General features: G+C 36.3%; 1 protein-coding gene across 2 annotated transcripts; it reads right to left on the bottom strand.

Moving 5' to 3' along the window:
* Positions 1–1,434: 1,434 nt before the first annotated feature.
* Positions 1,435–9,527, bottom strand: LOC121741538 (DNA topoisomerase 1 alpha-like). Of its 2 annotated transcripts, XM_042134348.1 has the most exons (16): positions 9,322–9,527; positions 6,605–7,781; positions 6,238–6,432; positions 5,365–5,445; positions 4,944–5,003; positions 4,749–4,843; positions 4,482–4,638; positions 4,257–4,382; positions 4,042–4,122; positions 3,704–3,794; positions 3,484–3,617; positions 2,664–2,732; positions 2,495–2,584; positions 2,177–2,280; positions 1,928–2,096; positions 1,435–1,846 (listed from the first exon to the last, which is right to left on the bottom strand). In XM_042134348.1, the coding sequence occupies exons 2-16, from the start codon at positions 7,766–7,768 to the stop codon at positions 1,778–1,780; spliced, it is 2,685 nt and encodes an 894-aa protein (XP_041990282.1). In that variant the 5' UTR covers positions 7,769–7,781; positions 9,322–9,527; the 3' UTR covers positions 1,435–1,777. The 2 variants fall into 2 exon arrangements, with proteins under 2 accessions (XP_041990282.1, XP_041990284.1); XM_042134350.1 differs by lacking the exons at positions 3,484–3,617; positions 3,704–3,794.
* Between the last annotated feature and the right edge of the window lie 3,456 nt (positions 9,528–12,983).

Here is a 12,983-nt window from a genome sequence, read left to right as displayed (position 1 = left end):
GATCAGATGCCCAACGGATGCGAAGAAGGTATACTTTGCGCAACGTCAGGAGGCAGCGCGCAAGGATGTGGAGCGGGCATTTGGTGTGCTCCAGGCTCGATGGGCGGCAGTGAAGGGTCCATCACGGCTGTGGTACGTTGACAGCGTCGCCGACATCATGTACGCATGTATTATCATGCACAACATGATCGTCGAAGATGAAGGTCCAGCACTGACCGATTGGGCCAATGATGATGCTGATGCTGTGGGTCCAAGCCACGACGTGGCCACTAGCAATGTACGCATGGGGATTCCCCATGACGACGTCGATCGAGTCCGTGCATTTGCCGACATGCGCCAAAAACAAGCCCACGTTCGACTCCAGAACAATATTATTGAATAAGTGTGGCAACGTAAGGGTCGTCGTTGATGTAGTTTTTAATTATTGAAATATATTTTTTTTATTTGGTGAAATGTACTTTTCTTATTTTAATGAAAATTTTTCCTTATTTTCGTCGAAATTTTAATTACGTAAATTGTTTACTTCCGGAAATTGTTTAATTAGTGAATTTGTGTTTTTTTTAATGTGGGAATTCCGTCGGGAATTCCGCAGGGGAATTCCGCCACTGTACAGTGGGAAGTCCGTATGACGTGGCAGTGCAGTGAGAAGTCCTTATGACATGGCAGGAGGTGTTTTTGATAATTGCGCGGGGAATTCCGCCGGGACATCCGCACCATTGCAGATGCCCTAATGCGTTTGCCTCTTAATCAGTTTTTGCTTCTGAATTATTGCATCTGTCCTTTTTTCTCTTTTTTTGTTTTATTATAGCCAATTAAGTCAAAATTAATTATTTTCTATTTCATCATCTGTGTACACAACAAACTGTTCCCCCCAAAATATACAGAATCGAATTGATTGATTATCCGTCACACAATCTTGTTATGCCGACATTTTACATCAAGTGGAGTGTAGAAATACAAAAATAAGTAGTACACGTGCGAATGAAATTGACTTTTTAAATGGAACAAACTCCATAATTTCCACATAAATTTATATAAAACTCTGAAAAAACAGCTCATAAAACTATTACGCCAAAAAATTTCCAACATAAAAAGGTTAATAATAATTTAGTGGTCTATGCTTCTTCAGACTGAAAACGATTAGTCGAATTGTCTGTCTAGAATCTCTTTTTAATGTGGTAGTTGATAGGTCAATTCATAGAATAGCATTATTTTTCGAGTATTTTCAACTTAACTATACGTTATTAGCATTAATTATCACTTAACTTTTTTTATTATACCAATTGTAAAAATTGATTAGGGCACCACTGCCAACTGTAAATTGATAGTAGTATTTGTTTCGAAGCAACTACGCATTTTCAAGTAAGTAAAGGGATATTTATCAATTTACAATACAAGCTTTTAGGCTAGTATCAGCTGCAACAACCAAAAGAATTACTATAAAATTTAGGTAGTGTTGCCAAAAATATCATTATATTCTATAATGCCATAAATCAAAAGAATGTTCATCGAAGATGTGTTATCACTCGCTGGATCTAAAATATGGGGAGTTAAAGAGAGCGTAAACGATGAGCTGAATTTCTCGAATTCAATGGTCAAAATGAACTCTCAGATGGGAGCTACGGCCCCGCAATTTCATCGAGATCGTACAATGAAATAAGGATCTTCAAATTTCACTTGTAGGCAGATGCCTGTTAACAAAATGTTTCTGCTTTACTCCGTTTTCGACATTCTCACTCCATCTCTCTGGGCTTATGGAACACAACCAACATACAATTTAGAATCTGAAACCTGGATCGACATCCATTGCCCAGGCGAATTTTGCCAGTAAGGACTTGTTAAAAATCTGCACAACATAAAAAGAAACCAACCATTATTGATGGAAAAGGATGAAAAACAGATTTGAAGCTAGCAACCCAAAGCTCACCTTCTCAATAGGAACTTCATGGCGTTTGCACCATGCAACGGTGATCCTAGGATCAAGATAGTTGATCTTTGACGTACCCAATGCTACAGTTTTTAGATCCTCTTTTGTATCCTTATCTCTTTCCATTTTTTCAATCTTTGCTGTGGTTTGAGATATCTTTTTCTCCAATCTGCACAACAGTAACATCATAAGCTACGTGTAGCCCCTACCATATGCCTAACTAGCCCACAAAGCAAGCCATTTACTTACGAATCAGGATTTAAATTCCTTTTCGACTTCCCATCCGATCTCATCAAGGGGGGCTTCCCCTTTTTGACCCTAGCCAAATCTGTCCTCAATTCTTCCAAAACACCCTGAATTCACCAACAATTGATAGAAAATAGACATGAGCTTATACAAGAAGGAAAACATCCAAACAGAAGAAGGAAACAAATGTGATACATCAGTCACCAAAAACAGAGCCCATGCAGAAGCCTTCTCCAGGGATGCAGCCTCCGCAGTATATCCCCAAATTATTTAATATTTCCGATTCACTTTAGTTACTAGCTAATAGATTCATGACATTACCTTTAGTTCGTCTATCTTTTCATTCAAGCGCGTCATCTGAGCGCTGTGGGACTTTGAGACAGTACGTTGATGATTACAAATGATGGCAACCTAAAAAAGACATGTAGAGAATTAGACATTTATAATAGAAGTTCACACAAAAAGAGATCATCAGAATTGACAATCTTGCCTCCTTGTTTGCATGCTGATAAACAACAACTTTTTCAGCAACTTCTCCCCCTTTTGTCTCCCTGCTCAGCTGTATGCAAGGGGATCCATGCATTAAGTCATTAACAAGATTTATCGAGAGTAGAATTCAATTATTAAGCTATTATTAACTATTAAGAACAGGTATAAGCTGAGGTTTCATTACACTTGAAATAAAGTAAAACTGTTTCCATAAACATGGAGGCATCAGCATCATGTATCAAATACCGTACACTATATGCATGTTTAACAGCAAGGTACACATGACATATTCATTCAGCTGATTTAATTACTACTCGTATATGTTACTCATACCAAAAGCAAGAGAATAGCTGTCTGCCAAACAAGAAAAGGTTATACAGCTAAAAAATTCTTAGATAGCTCACAGAAATCTGTCATCATAATTTATTTATAATCAACTTCAAGTAAAAGTACAAGTTCACATCAACTTTGATAGAAACATAAGAGGAGGGGTTTAATATTACTCTGCTAAAACTACGATAAATAAATAAAAACTACAAAAGTAGCCACCATTAGCTCCTAAAGGCATTGCTCTACTTTTTCAGGAAAATTCTTGGTTAGAACTCAAATTGACTCAATATTGGGAAAATTCTTGAACACGGATGCTTTAGTACAATGTTATCTCTTAAGACATCCAAATGAATCGTCTGCCGTTCTTTCACCTGAAACCCATTCCCATCCCCACAGCATGGCAGGAGAATGAGAAATTAGACTTGCGCACATCAACGCTACTTATTAATGAACAAACATTCCACAGAGAGAATAATCAAATTGCATCTTACCATGTCATCCAATGTAATAGATGCATTGTATGTACGAAAGACCTTAGCAGTGAGACCAGGCATCAATTCCTTTAGATGAGCATTCAGTTTACTAGTATCTAGTTTGTCAAATATATCATCTCCACCTTTTTTCTCTGGACATAATACAATATGCATGTAAATAATATACCAATAAGAAACCAGAGTCACATGCATATTATTTTAGTGGACTGTTACTGACTATTCCGAAACTCTTGGATTGCCCTGAACACAGCAACTTCAACCTCGACTTCATTCTGATACCTTATAGAATCTTTACCAAGAAAATCAAACTGCACATAGGGAATTGTAATTTGTTAATTCAACATAAAACTTTGAGGTGAGTATAGTAAGCATTGCAGGGCTAAATTTTCCAACTTCCTTTCAAAACCTCAACTTCTTGTCTTCTTGTACTAATTTCAGGATAACGAAGTTCTTTGTAATAATTTTTAATCAGCAGTCATCAAACTAGTGAATCTAATCAAGGAGACTATATAGCAAAGTGAATATGAAAAGGTTGTATCAAAGATGGAAGGGGACCTTCAAGATATTTGGAGGCACTGGTTCCACATTTTCAACTTTTAACGTACAGCAACCTACTGTGTCAGCTTCATCATCATCCTATAACCAAAAAAGATATTAAAAGCTATGTAATCCTCATTTAAACTAAAGCTTGGACACATTAGAAGACATCAAGACAAGACAAAAGAAATTTAAAGAATGATAAAACACTAAAAATCTCTTGCAACTTATACCTTCTCATTGCCTGCCCGAAGAGCCAGTTTGTCAATAAGATATGTTGCTACTGCTATCTGCTTCTTAGTAGGATCTTTGCTTGTAAAGTCCTTGGTATATGCTGTGCGGATACCTTGTATATAGTTCTTAATTAGAAAACCACAACATGCAAACAATTAGTACACCAATCTTCACAACCAACAAAAACAGCAGGTAAGAAAATTGGACTTGGAGTTTTGAATAACCTTTAATAGCCTGGCTTTCTCATACTTCTCTTTGTCACTTTGACCTTTTAAGGTACTACTTGCAGCAAGAAATACATATTTGAATTCCTTCGGATTAATGGGGTCGTTCCAGAAAGCTAACCATGTCACTGTGTTGTCGTGTCTTATTTCTTTCCAGCTGCCAGCCATAAAGATCAAAGAGTATTAATTTTAGAAAAGTTCCAACTTGAACCAGAAAAAAAATGTTCATTCTATTGGCATTTCAACAAAAGGAGTCATTAGCAGAACCTTTGGCCATGGATAGGACACTCAGGAATTGGAGCATCCCTCCCAATATTGATGGTTATGTCACTTGGGCGAATTCTTTTTTTCAGTTTCCCCATCTGTATTGATCATCAAGTCATCAACAATATAAATATGTAAAAGCTTAAATTTTCACACTAACAACAATGCTCGACTGTTAGAAGGAAAACTTCAGTGCACCTTTGGGTGCTCACCCCGGCCGCGGAACAATCCAGGTGGTTCAACTCTGAAGTTTCCAACCTGTAAATAGGCACATCAAAAAGATGATTACAAAAGTTTCAGTATAGCTATTAGTTAATGAAGAAAGAAAATGAAGGGTCAGTTCTACACCCGTAGGGCTCTAAGTAAAGATTGTGACAAGATGTCTTTCAACAGTTTGACTGACCACATTATATGAGTAGAAAATAAGACCTTTTTTCCTTTTTTCCTTAGCTTTCGATTTTTTAGTGAACTAGGGAAAGTACGGGAAGGGATCAACAGAAAACTACACCATATCTTCCACCCGTTGATATATGGATAATGTTGAAAGAGAAAAGCATAGACTATTTGAGATGTGCGATTGGGAAAAGAGATCAAGCATAGATCAATATAACAATTATACCTTCTCTTTCACACCATCAACAATGGCCCACATATATTTTTCCTCTTGCTTCAGTTTCTCCTCTTTCAGAGCTTTCTTCTCCTGCCCAGTGAAAAGAAAGATGAAGTGAAGAAGGCATGTCCGTATAAAGAAGTAACTATTTAAAAATCAGCCACATGGTTGATTTCTTTTTCTTTTTTTTGTTTCTGTTAACTCATTGATTAGATTCTCAGGTTCTCACCGCTTCTGGTCATGATGCTGTATTGAAAAATTTCCAACTAAACAAAGTAAGAGTTGACGGAACGAGACTGCTAGCAGCCTAGCACATGATCAAGACGAGACAAAACATCACTTGCAGTTCCAAGATTGTAGCAAATCAATATTTTTCAACACAAATAACCACATTTACTTCATGCTGAAAACTGAAAAAGGGTCACGAAACTAACAAAAACCACTTATCTGATGTTATCCTGAGCTTATATGCGGAAAGCAACACAAAACTACATCATGTTGAAATCTTGACTAAAATGATATGCCATTCTTTCAATAAGACTATCTTAAATACACCAACAAATATTTTCATATAAAACATCTCCAGAGCTCCAACAACAACATAGGATCAAAAACCTAACACGTCCGTCTGCAGTTTTATCTTGCTTCAAATGTGTTATTTTCTTTTATGAGGAAAAGAAATGTTTATAAACAGTTACATCAAGAAAAAGATATCATGTCGCCCCAAAAAATAAGAAAGAGATAACATGTAAATGTCATGTGAGGCCATGTTTATAGCACATTAGACACAATTATCAAGAAACAAATAAAGCATAGAATCAGATAGGATGAATATCGACGAATATTTCATATATGAAGTCATCAAATGTAACCCCAGCACACCTCCGTTGTCATCTGTTTCTTCTTCTCCTTTTCACTCTGATGCCAATCATATATTGGAGTGAAATCACAGTGTTCTAAGCTCTGAATAATGTGATTTTTTCCCAAAATCTTCCGCCAGTCATCCATGAAGTTCTCTTTGAACTTAGGCTTATCCATGTACTCAGTATCAAGCATCACTGCAAACATTGTCGCCACCTGCAAATAGGAGAAATGAAGACATTAATATGATTCCAAGTAATAAAAGCAATTCTACAAAAAATTATTACTGGGGGAAACAGGCTGTCATAAGACTAGATGCACTAGATAGGTAAGTGTGCGTGTGCATGTGCGTGTGCATGTGTGTGTGTGTGTGAGAGAGAGAGAGCACCTCTTCCTGTTCCGGGGTCAAGTCAACAGGCTTCCCTTTATAGAGAATCTTGACACCGTGAGGCTTGTATGGAGGTGGAAAAATCACACCACTATGGACCAAAGTGGTCCACTTCTGCCCTTCACCAGAGCTAGGAGGAACCTTTGATGACTCAGAATACTTTGTGTTTTTAATTGTCTTATTTGGTTTTTTATTGAACTTCTTGGTTATTGGAGTCGTAGGTGCAGTCAATTTTTTGATCGGTGCTGATTTCTTCTCTGCAACAGCCGTCTTCTTTATTCTTTGTGATATTGGAACATGATCTTCATCATCTTCTTCCTTCATTTCAGCTTTAATGGACGAATCTTTATTTTTATGAGGTGTAGATGTCTCAGATAACTTGGGCCTTTTTAAAGAAGATGCGTCTGAAGGTTTTATACTATCTACAATTCTCTTCTTCAAAACAGTTGAAGATTTCCTATCTGTTGATGCTGAACCATTTTGACCACATTCTGCCACCAGAGGTTTTTTCTCACCAGATGTTGAAGATCTGTTAGTTGAACCCCCAGCAGCAGCCTTAACTCGAAACTTAGAAGACAAAGGCATTTCATCATCTGAATCTTCTGATTTGGGAATCTTTGATGTTTGTCTAAAATTTGAAGCATTAGCCCCTTTATCAGCATTGCCAGAGTTGATCTTTGATCGGCCAGCCTGAAGCCTAGCACTAAGGGGTTTATCATCTTCAGAATCTTCCGATTCCTCCTTTGGTCCACAAGTAGATCCACTCAAAGAATTCTCACCTTTAATCTGACGCTTGACAGAGGTTAACTCACCTCTCATTGAAGTGGAAGGTCTAGAATCTACCCTGGTAGACTTTACTTCCGATTCCTTGGGAAGAGAATTAGATAATTTTTGGCTCAGTGGAGGAGGTCTATCTGGAGGTGTCTTAGAAGCAGGGACTATCTTACTCCTTTGAACAGAGTTATTCTGACCATTTTGTGGCCGTGCATTTGATGCTGGCCTCCCTAGTTGTTGATCATGTTTATGAGGGACTGATCTTTTAGTTTCTGAGTTTGACTGTTTTTGCTTTGAAGAAGAAGAGCTACTTCTTTTAAAAACTAATGGTCCATCATCGTCATCCATATCATCCATTAGCTTTTGCTTATTACATGCCTCAACAGTCATCAGTGGCTATTACCTACAGATACACCAATGCTATTGTTAACAGCTATATATAGCAATTCTCCAGTCCTTTTTATGTACATGACTACATTCTACTAATTTCAAACAGGAGCAATGGAAATAAGACTTGCATCTTTTACAGTTCAACCAGTGAAGCAAGTGGTCTAAACCCAAATCCATGAATAAAACTGAAAATTTGCGTGTATATGAAAGTATCATACTTATCCCACTAAAGAATACTACTCCTACATGAAAGTTTAATCTCTCAACCCAAAACACACAGATACATTATCTTAAAAATGACTATGTCGTTGATTCAGAAGAAAAATGATATTTGCAACATGCAAGATCAAGAAATGACAAGATACACCAAACACTGGAACAAACAACTACTTGCATCCAAAAGATATTCATATAGACAATCATTTAGCTTAGCACTTCGATGTAGTTTAGTTTGCTCCATGTATCAAATTCATCTAAAGTTGTACTACATGTTATGACCTATGCATAAAATCAAGTCAACCAGTCATTAATCTTGTTATAGATGGAGTCGAGGACAGAAATTCAAATTCATATGTACAGTATAGACCAAAATCTAAACATTCACAAGCACTAGATTCACTTGTTATGATATAATGTCTTATGAGTAAATGCATCCTCAGGTCAATAACGCTTAAGAGAAAAAAGAACCTCAAACATTTTTTCTCCAAATCTAAACTTTGTTGATCCACAATAGTGTCTAAGCCACACCCAGTCCAAAATCATATTCAGCCAAACCATTAAGGGAGTACTTACATTCGATCATGGATTAAAATGATAAATGCATGTGATTATTTGAAGTATTAGATAATAAAACAAGCTTAAAATTAATAATCCAATTAAGTATGTGGGAATTAGTTTAAATTGTTTTTATCACCCAAAGTAAATAATCCCTGACTGGATATAGAGACCTTATGTGTGCTCTTAGTTGATTTCATGCGCACATCTCACTATATATCAACTGTTCTAATGAGGATACAGTCCAACTCTTCCACAATGATGGGTATTAAGTTAGGTTGAAAAAGGTTTCCGGCCTCTGCCTCAGATGATCAGATAGTTATAGTAGGCATTTTCAGTTTATTGATTCCACATTAACTTGGGTCTAACACCCCCAATTCTTGTAATATGGTTTTCCATAATTAACAGAAACGCAAAACCTAGAAATTGAAAGAAGTGCTACCACCTACATTAATTGTCGACTAGAATCACCATTATACACCTGTTCTATAATGCTAAAATGCATTTTCAAGAAAAGAAACAATTTTGTTAACTTTCAATCCAGCTACTACATCCCTAGCTCACCATCCAACAATCAATTACACTCATATAAGTATATCATAAAAATGTCAATGAACCAAAGGGAACCATATCATACGCCAAAACCCCTAACATCAAAACGGTAAACTAAACTATAACCCCAAAATTAATCTAAGAAACAGATGGCACAGATCAAATAGCAACTTTTCCGACAAAACGAAGCAGCACAAGTGAACCAAATTCAAATATTGAGCTTCTACCTTCCCCCTCTTCGTTGCCCCAATTCGGAGATGTCCAATCACTGTTTTGTAAGTGTTCAAATTCTATCGAAAAGGGGTGATTATTCTTGAGGGCGCCCGAGTCTTGAAAAAAGGAGACGGTGGTGACGAGGCGGCGGCGAGCAGACTCCGGTGAGCCGGAGGCGGAAAACGAGGGTATGGCGAGTGGGGAAACAGATGCGGCGTGAGGCACATATTTCTTCTATTTTTTATTATTATTATTATTATTATTATTATTTTTCTATTCTTATTTCCGGGTTGGGTTTACGGGTGCCCACCCATATTAATAAGTCCAACGGGCATACTGAAGTCGAGGAGATTCGAACTAAATCTATCTATCTATTGCTAAATATAGTTCCCCTCTAATAATTTATTTTAAACATATTACTCCCTCCATCCAGCTATAAGTGAAGCGCTCTAAATCGGATATTGTTTTGCAAAAATAACATTCCATCACAAGTAATCAACTTTTTATTTTGGGTTGTTCCATTACTAAGTCATGAATTTCTTTTTAAAAAAAACAAAACTTTAACCATTTTTTTTTTATTCCATCTCTCTTACTTTTCTCTCTTTATCTCTCTTACTTTTTCCTCTTTCACACTTTATTATCTCAACTTTAACTCAATATATATAATTTTCTTAAATCTCGTGCTCAAAAGAAATCCATCACTTTAGCAGGACAGAGGGAGTAATAAATATTCCTCCGTCTCTAAAAATTTGTCATCTATTTTTCATTTTCGTCCATCACTAAAATTTGTCACCTTTCACTTTTACCATTTTTGGTGGTGGACCCTACATTCCACTAACTTATTCACACTCACATTTTAATTTAAATTTAATATATAAAAATAGAATCCACATGCAACCAACTTTTTCAACCAACTTTCTTACATTTTTTAAAATTCGTATCGAATTAAATGGTGACGAATTATTAGAAACGGAGGGAGTATTTAGAGTAGAGAAACGTAAAATAATTATGAAGGGATGCATACATATTCTACTTGATAAAATGATATTGTGTCGGGTCATATTAACGTAGTTATATTAATATAAGTATTATAAAAGATTCTTAGCCCATAAACCATTCCCGCGTAAACAAAATAAAAAAAACTCTTCTACCCCAATTCTTGGATCATTCTTGATCAGAGTTGAATCAATATCGACCTATAGGGAAAACACATGTAGGGCTGAGTACTTGTTATACTTAATGGGCTCATGCCGAAAACATTTTATACAGTTATGTCATCCATACCAGTTATCTCGTGTTTTACATGTAGTTAAGAAATATCACAAGAACACAAAAATATTTCAAAGTCTGGCCAGACAGTCAATCTCCCCACTTTCTCATAAATCCATCAATCATAATCATCATACCACAGTGCGACGAAAGTGTGGCCACACTATTCGCCCACGAGACCGGCCGACTAGCAAGGACGGCTCACGATCCCACCAGTGTAGGTTTTGCGGCCCTACTCAGACCCGAATTCGTTTCACAACACAGCCCTATAGCCTAACGGAGCAAGTTCAGACGAACTAGGCATCAGACAACAATCTCACAAACAAAAACAACATGGCATGACATAACAAGTTAAACAACCCTTATAACACCACATCATATTTTCGGAAAATAAAAAGATTTGTAAAAGAAAGCCCACCTTGTTTGATTAAACAAATCAATATCCAACTTAAGGCAACCCTCGTTCCTTTAGCTCACGTACACAGAATAACCATTGCCAACATCATAACACAATTCAGCCTTCCATCAATTCACATTATCATGCATGTCCTATTGTTCCTTTCATCGTTCTCTTAAATTACTCATCCCAACATTCATCAACATAAGGAAAACATGCCATAATATTTCTCAATTATCACACATAATCACGCCATAGGATACATTCCTTAATCTTACATGCATCATATAATTCACCCAACTTTGCAACAAATGATATTTTAAAATAGCAACAAATCTGGCAGAACTGCGCAGTTGGTTTGTAAAAATCACCAAAAGTCCATCCGACCTCATATGAAGCTAAAATTTGGTCACAACACAGTAGACACATTCAAGTTCATCCAGTTCAAAATTCACATGAAAATGAGGCCATTTGGTCGGTCAGATAGAAAATGAAACTTTCTGGGCGAGAATATAAGTTTCTGGCAGAATTGCGCAGTCGACTTCAAAAATTTATTAAAAATTCATTTTTCATCAAAAGGGGCTGAAATTTACACACAACACAGAAAACACCTTGAAGTTTACTCATAAAATATATTCGCACCAAAATAAGGTCGTTTTGTCAGTCAAACACACATCGGAATCCACTGTCTGAACACCACAGTTTTCCGGTTTCATAATTTCAAAATTAGGGTTTCTTCCTCATTCATCGAAACACAATTTTTCATGCTTCCCACACACAATCATGCATCAAAAGGCTCTCACAATCATGTTCTCATATGATCACACATCATTCACCAATGACTCATTCAAACTTCACACACATTCATTCAAAGATCGCATATTCACAATTCTTCTCATACAAAACACAAATTCCCATTGATTAATTATGCGACCTATGATTCCTACACTCACTATATGTATGAGGGAATCAAGAACAAGGTTTCAATGGAGAAGATGAGGAAAAGATTTTAGTTATACCTTCTTGAATCAAAAATCAAACGGTAGAAGCAAGTATTTACGTGATTCGTTGGGAACTCTTGAAAATCCAACTCCAACGGGTGCAAGAACAAGGATGGAAGAAATTTTGGAGAGGATAAAGAGAGGGAGGAGAGGGAGGCGTGTGAAGAGAGGGGGAGGAGGGAGAGGGACGAAAAATGAGGAGGAATGGGGGCTAGAATTTAGTTTATGTGATTATATAGTCCTAGGTTTAATCCCACAAAATTAATTAATTGTGGAGGAATAAAATAGAGGTCAATAATAAAACCCCACAATTAAAAGAAAGGAAAATTTCGAAAACTTGGCAGGGAAATTAATAAGGAATTTACTTGTTATTTACTTGGGGAGAAATAGATTCACAATTTAGGAAATAAAACAGTGACAATTCCATAAACAAGGGAACAAAGTAAATTAAATCTCCAAGTAGGAAATAATGAGGGAGAGGCTGAAAATTTTAAAGGTGTGCACAAGGAAAATTATTTAAATCCTCAATTAAATAAGAATAGGATTTAAATTTTGTAATTTCTTTATAGGAAAAGACTCTCATAAAATAGGTAACAATTAAATAGATTTCCACAAGGAAATTTGAAGCATAAGGGGCGTGTGATATGGAGAGCACAATACAAGGAAAATATTCACATCCTCAATTAATTTGACTTAGGTATTAATTTGGTATTTATTTGAATAGAAGGAATTCCACAAAGCAGGGAAACAAATATTATTTCCTTCTTAATCAAAGGCGCCAAAAATTTGGGTATTATTCCCACAAGGGAATAATTCGAATATTAATCAAATTATGGTGAGGAAACAAAATGTGACAGGATTTAATTGGATTTAAAATAATGAAGGGAATCAACAAGGTACCAATTAAATCAAAGAAATAATCCATCATCCTAATTAGATTAGGGGATTTTTTTCGAAATCCCTCAAGAATAGGCTAGGGTTCGAAATTCATGTAGTACAAGTTTGGAAT

The sequence above is a fragment of the Salvia splendens genome, chromosome 7, assembly GCF_004379255.2.
Source record: "Salvia splendens isolate huo1 chromosome 7, SspV2, whole genome shotgun sequence".
Taxonomy (NCBI): domain Eukaryota; kingdom Viridiplantae; phylum Streptophyta; class Magnoliopsida; order Lamiales; family Lamiaceae; genus Salvia; species Salvia splendens.
The sequence above is the reverse complement of the archived record's forward strand: the minus strand, read 5'-3'. Positions and strand labels throughout refer to the sequence as shown.

Bases quoted from the DNA above. Each gene is read 5' to 3' on its own strand.
- LOC121741538 (XM_042134348.1), bottom strand. From the start codon at position 7,768: ATGACTGTTGAGGCATGTAATAAGCAAAAGCTAATGGATGATATGGAT. The intron at 5,004-5,364 runs GTATAATTGTTA...GCCTATTTACAG, and splicing joins TTGATGGTGTGAAAGAGAAG to GTTGGAAACTTCAGAGTTGA. The intron at 2,281-2,494 runs GTAATGTCATGA...TGGTGAATTCAG, and splicing joins AAAAGATAGACGAACTAAAG to GGTGTTTTGGAAGAATTGAG.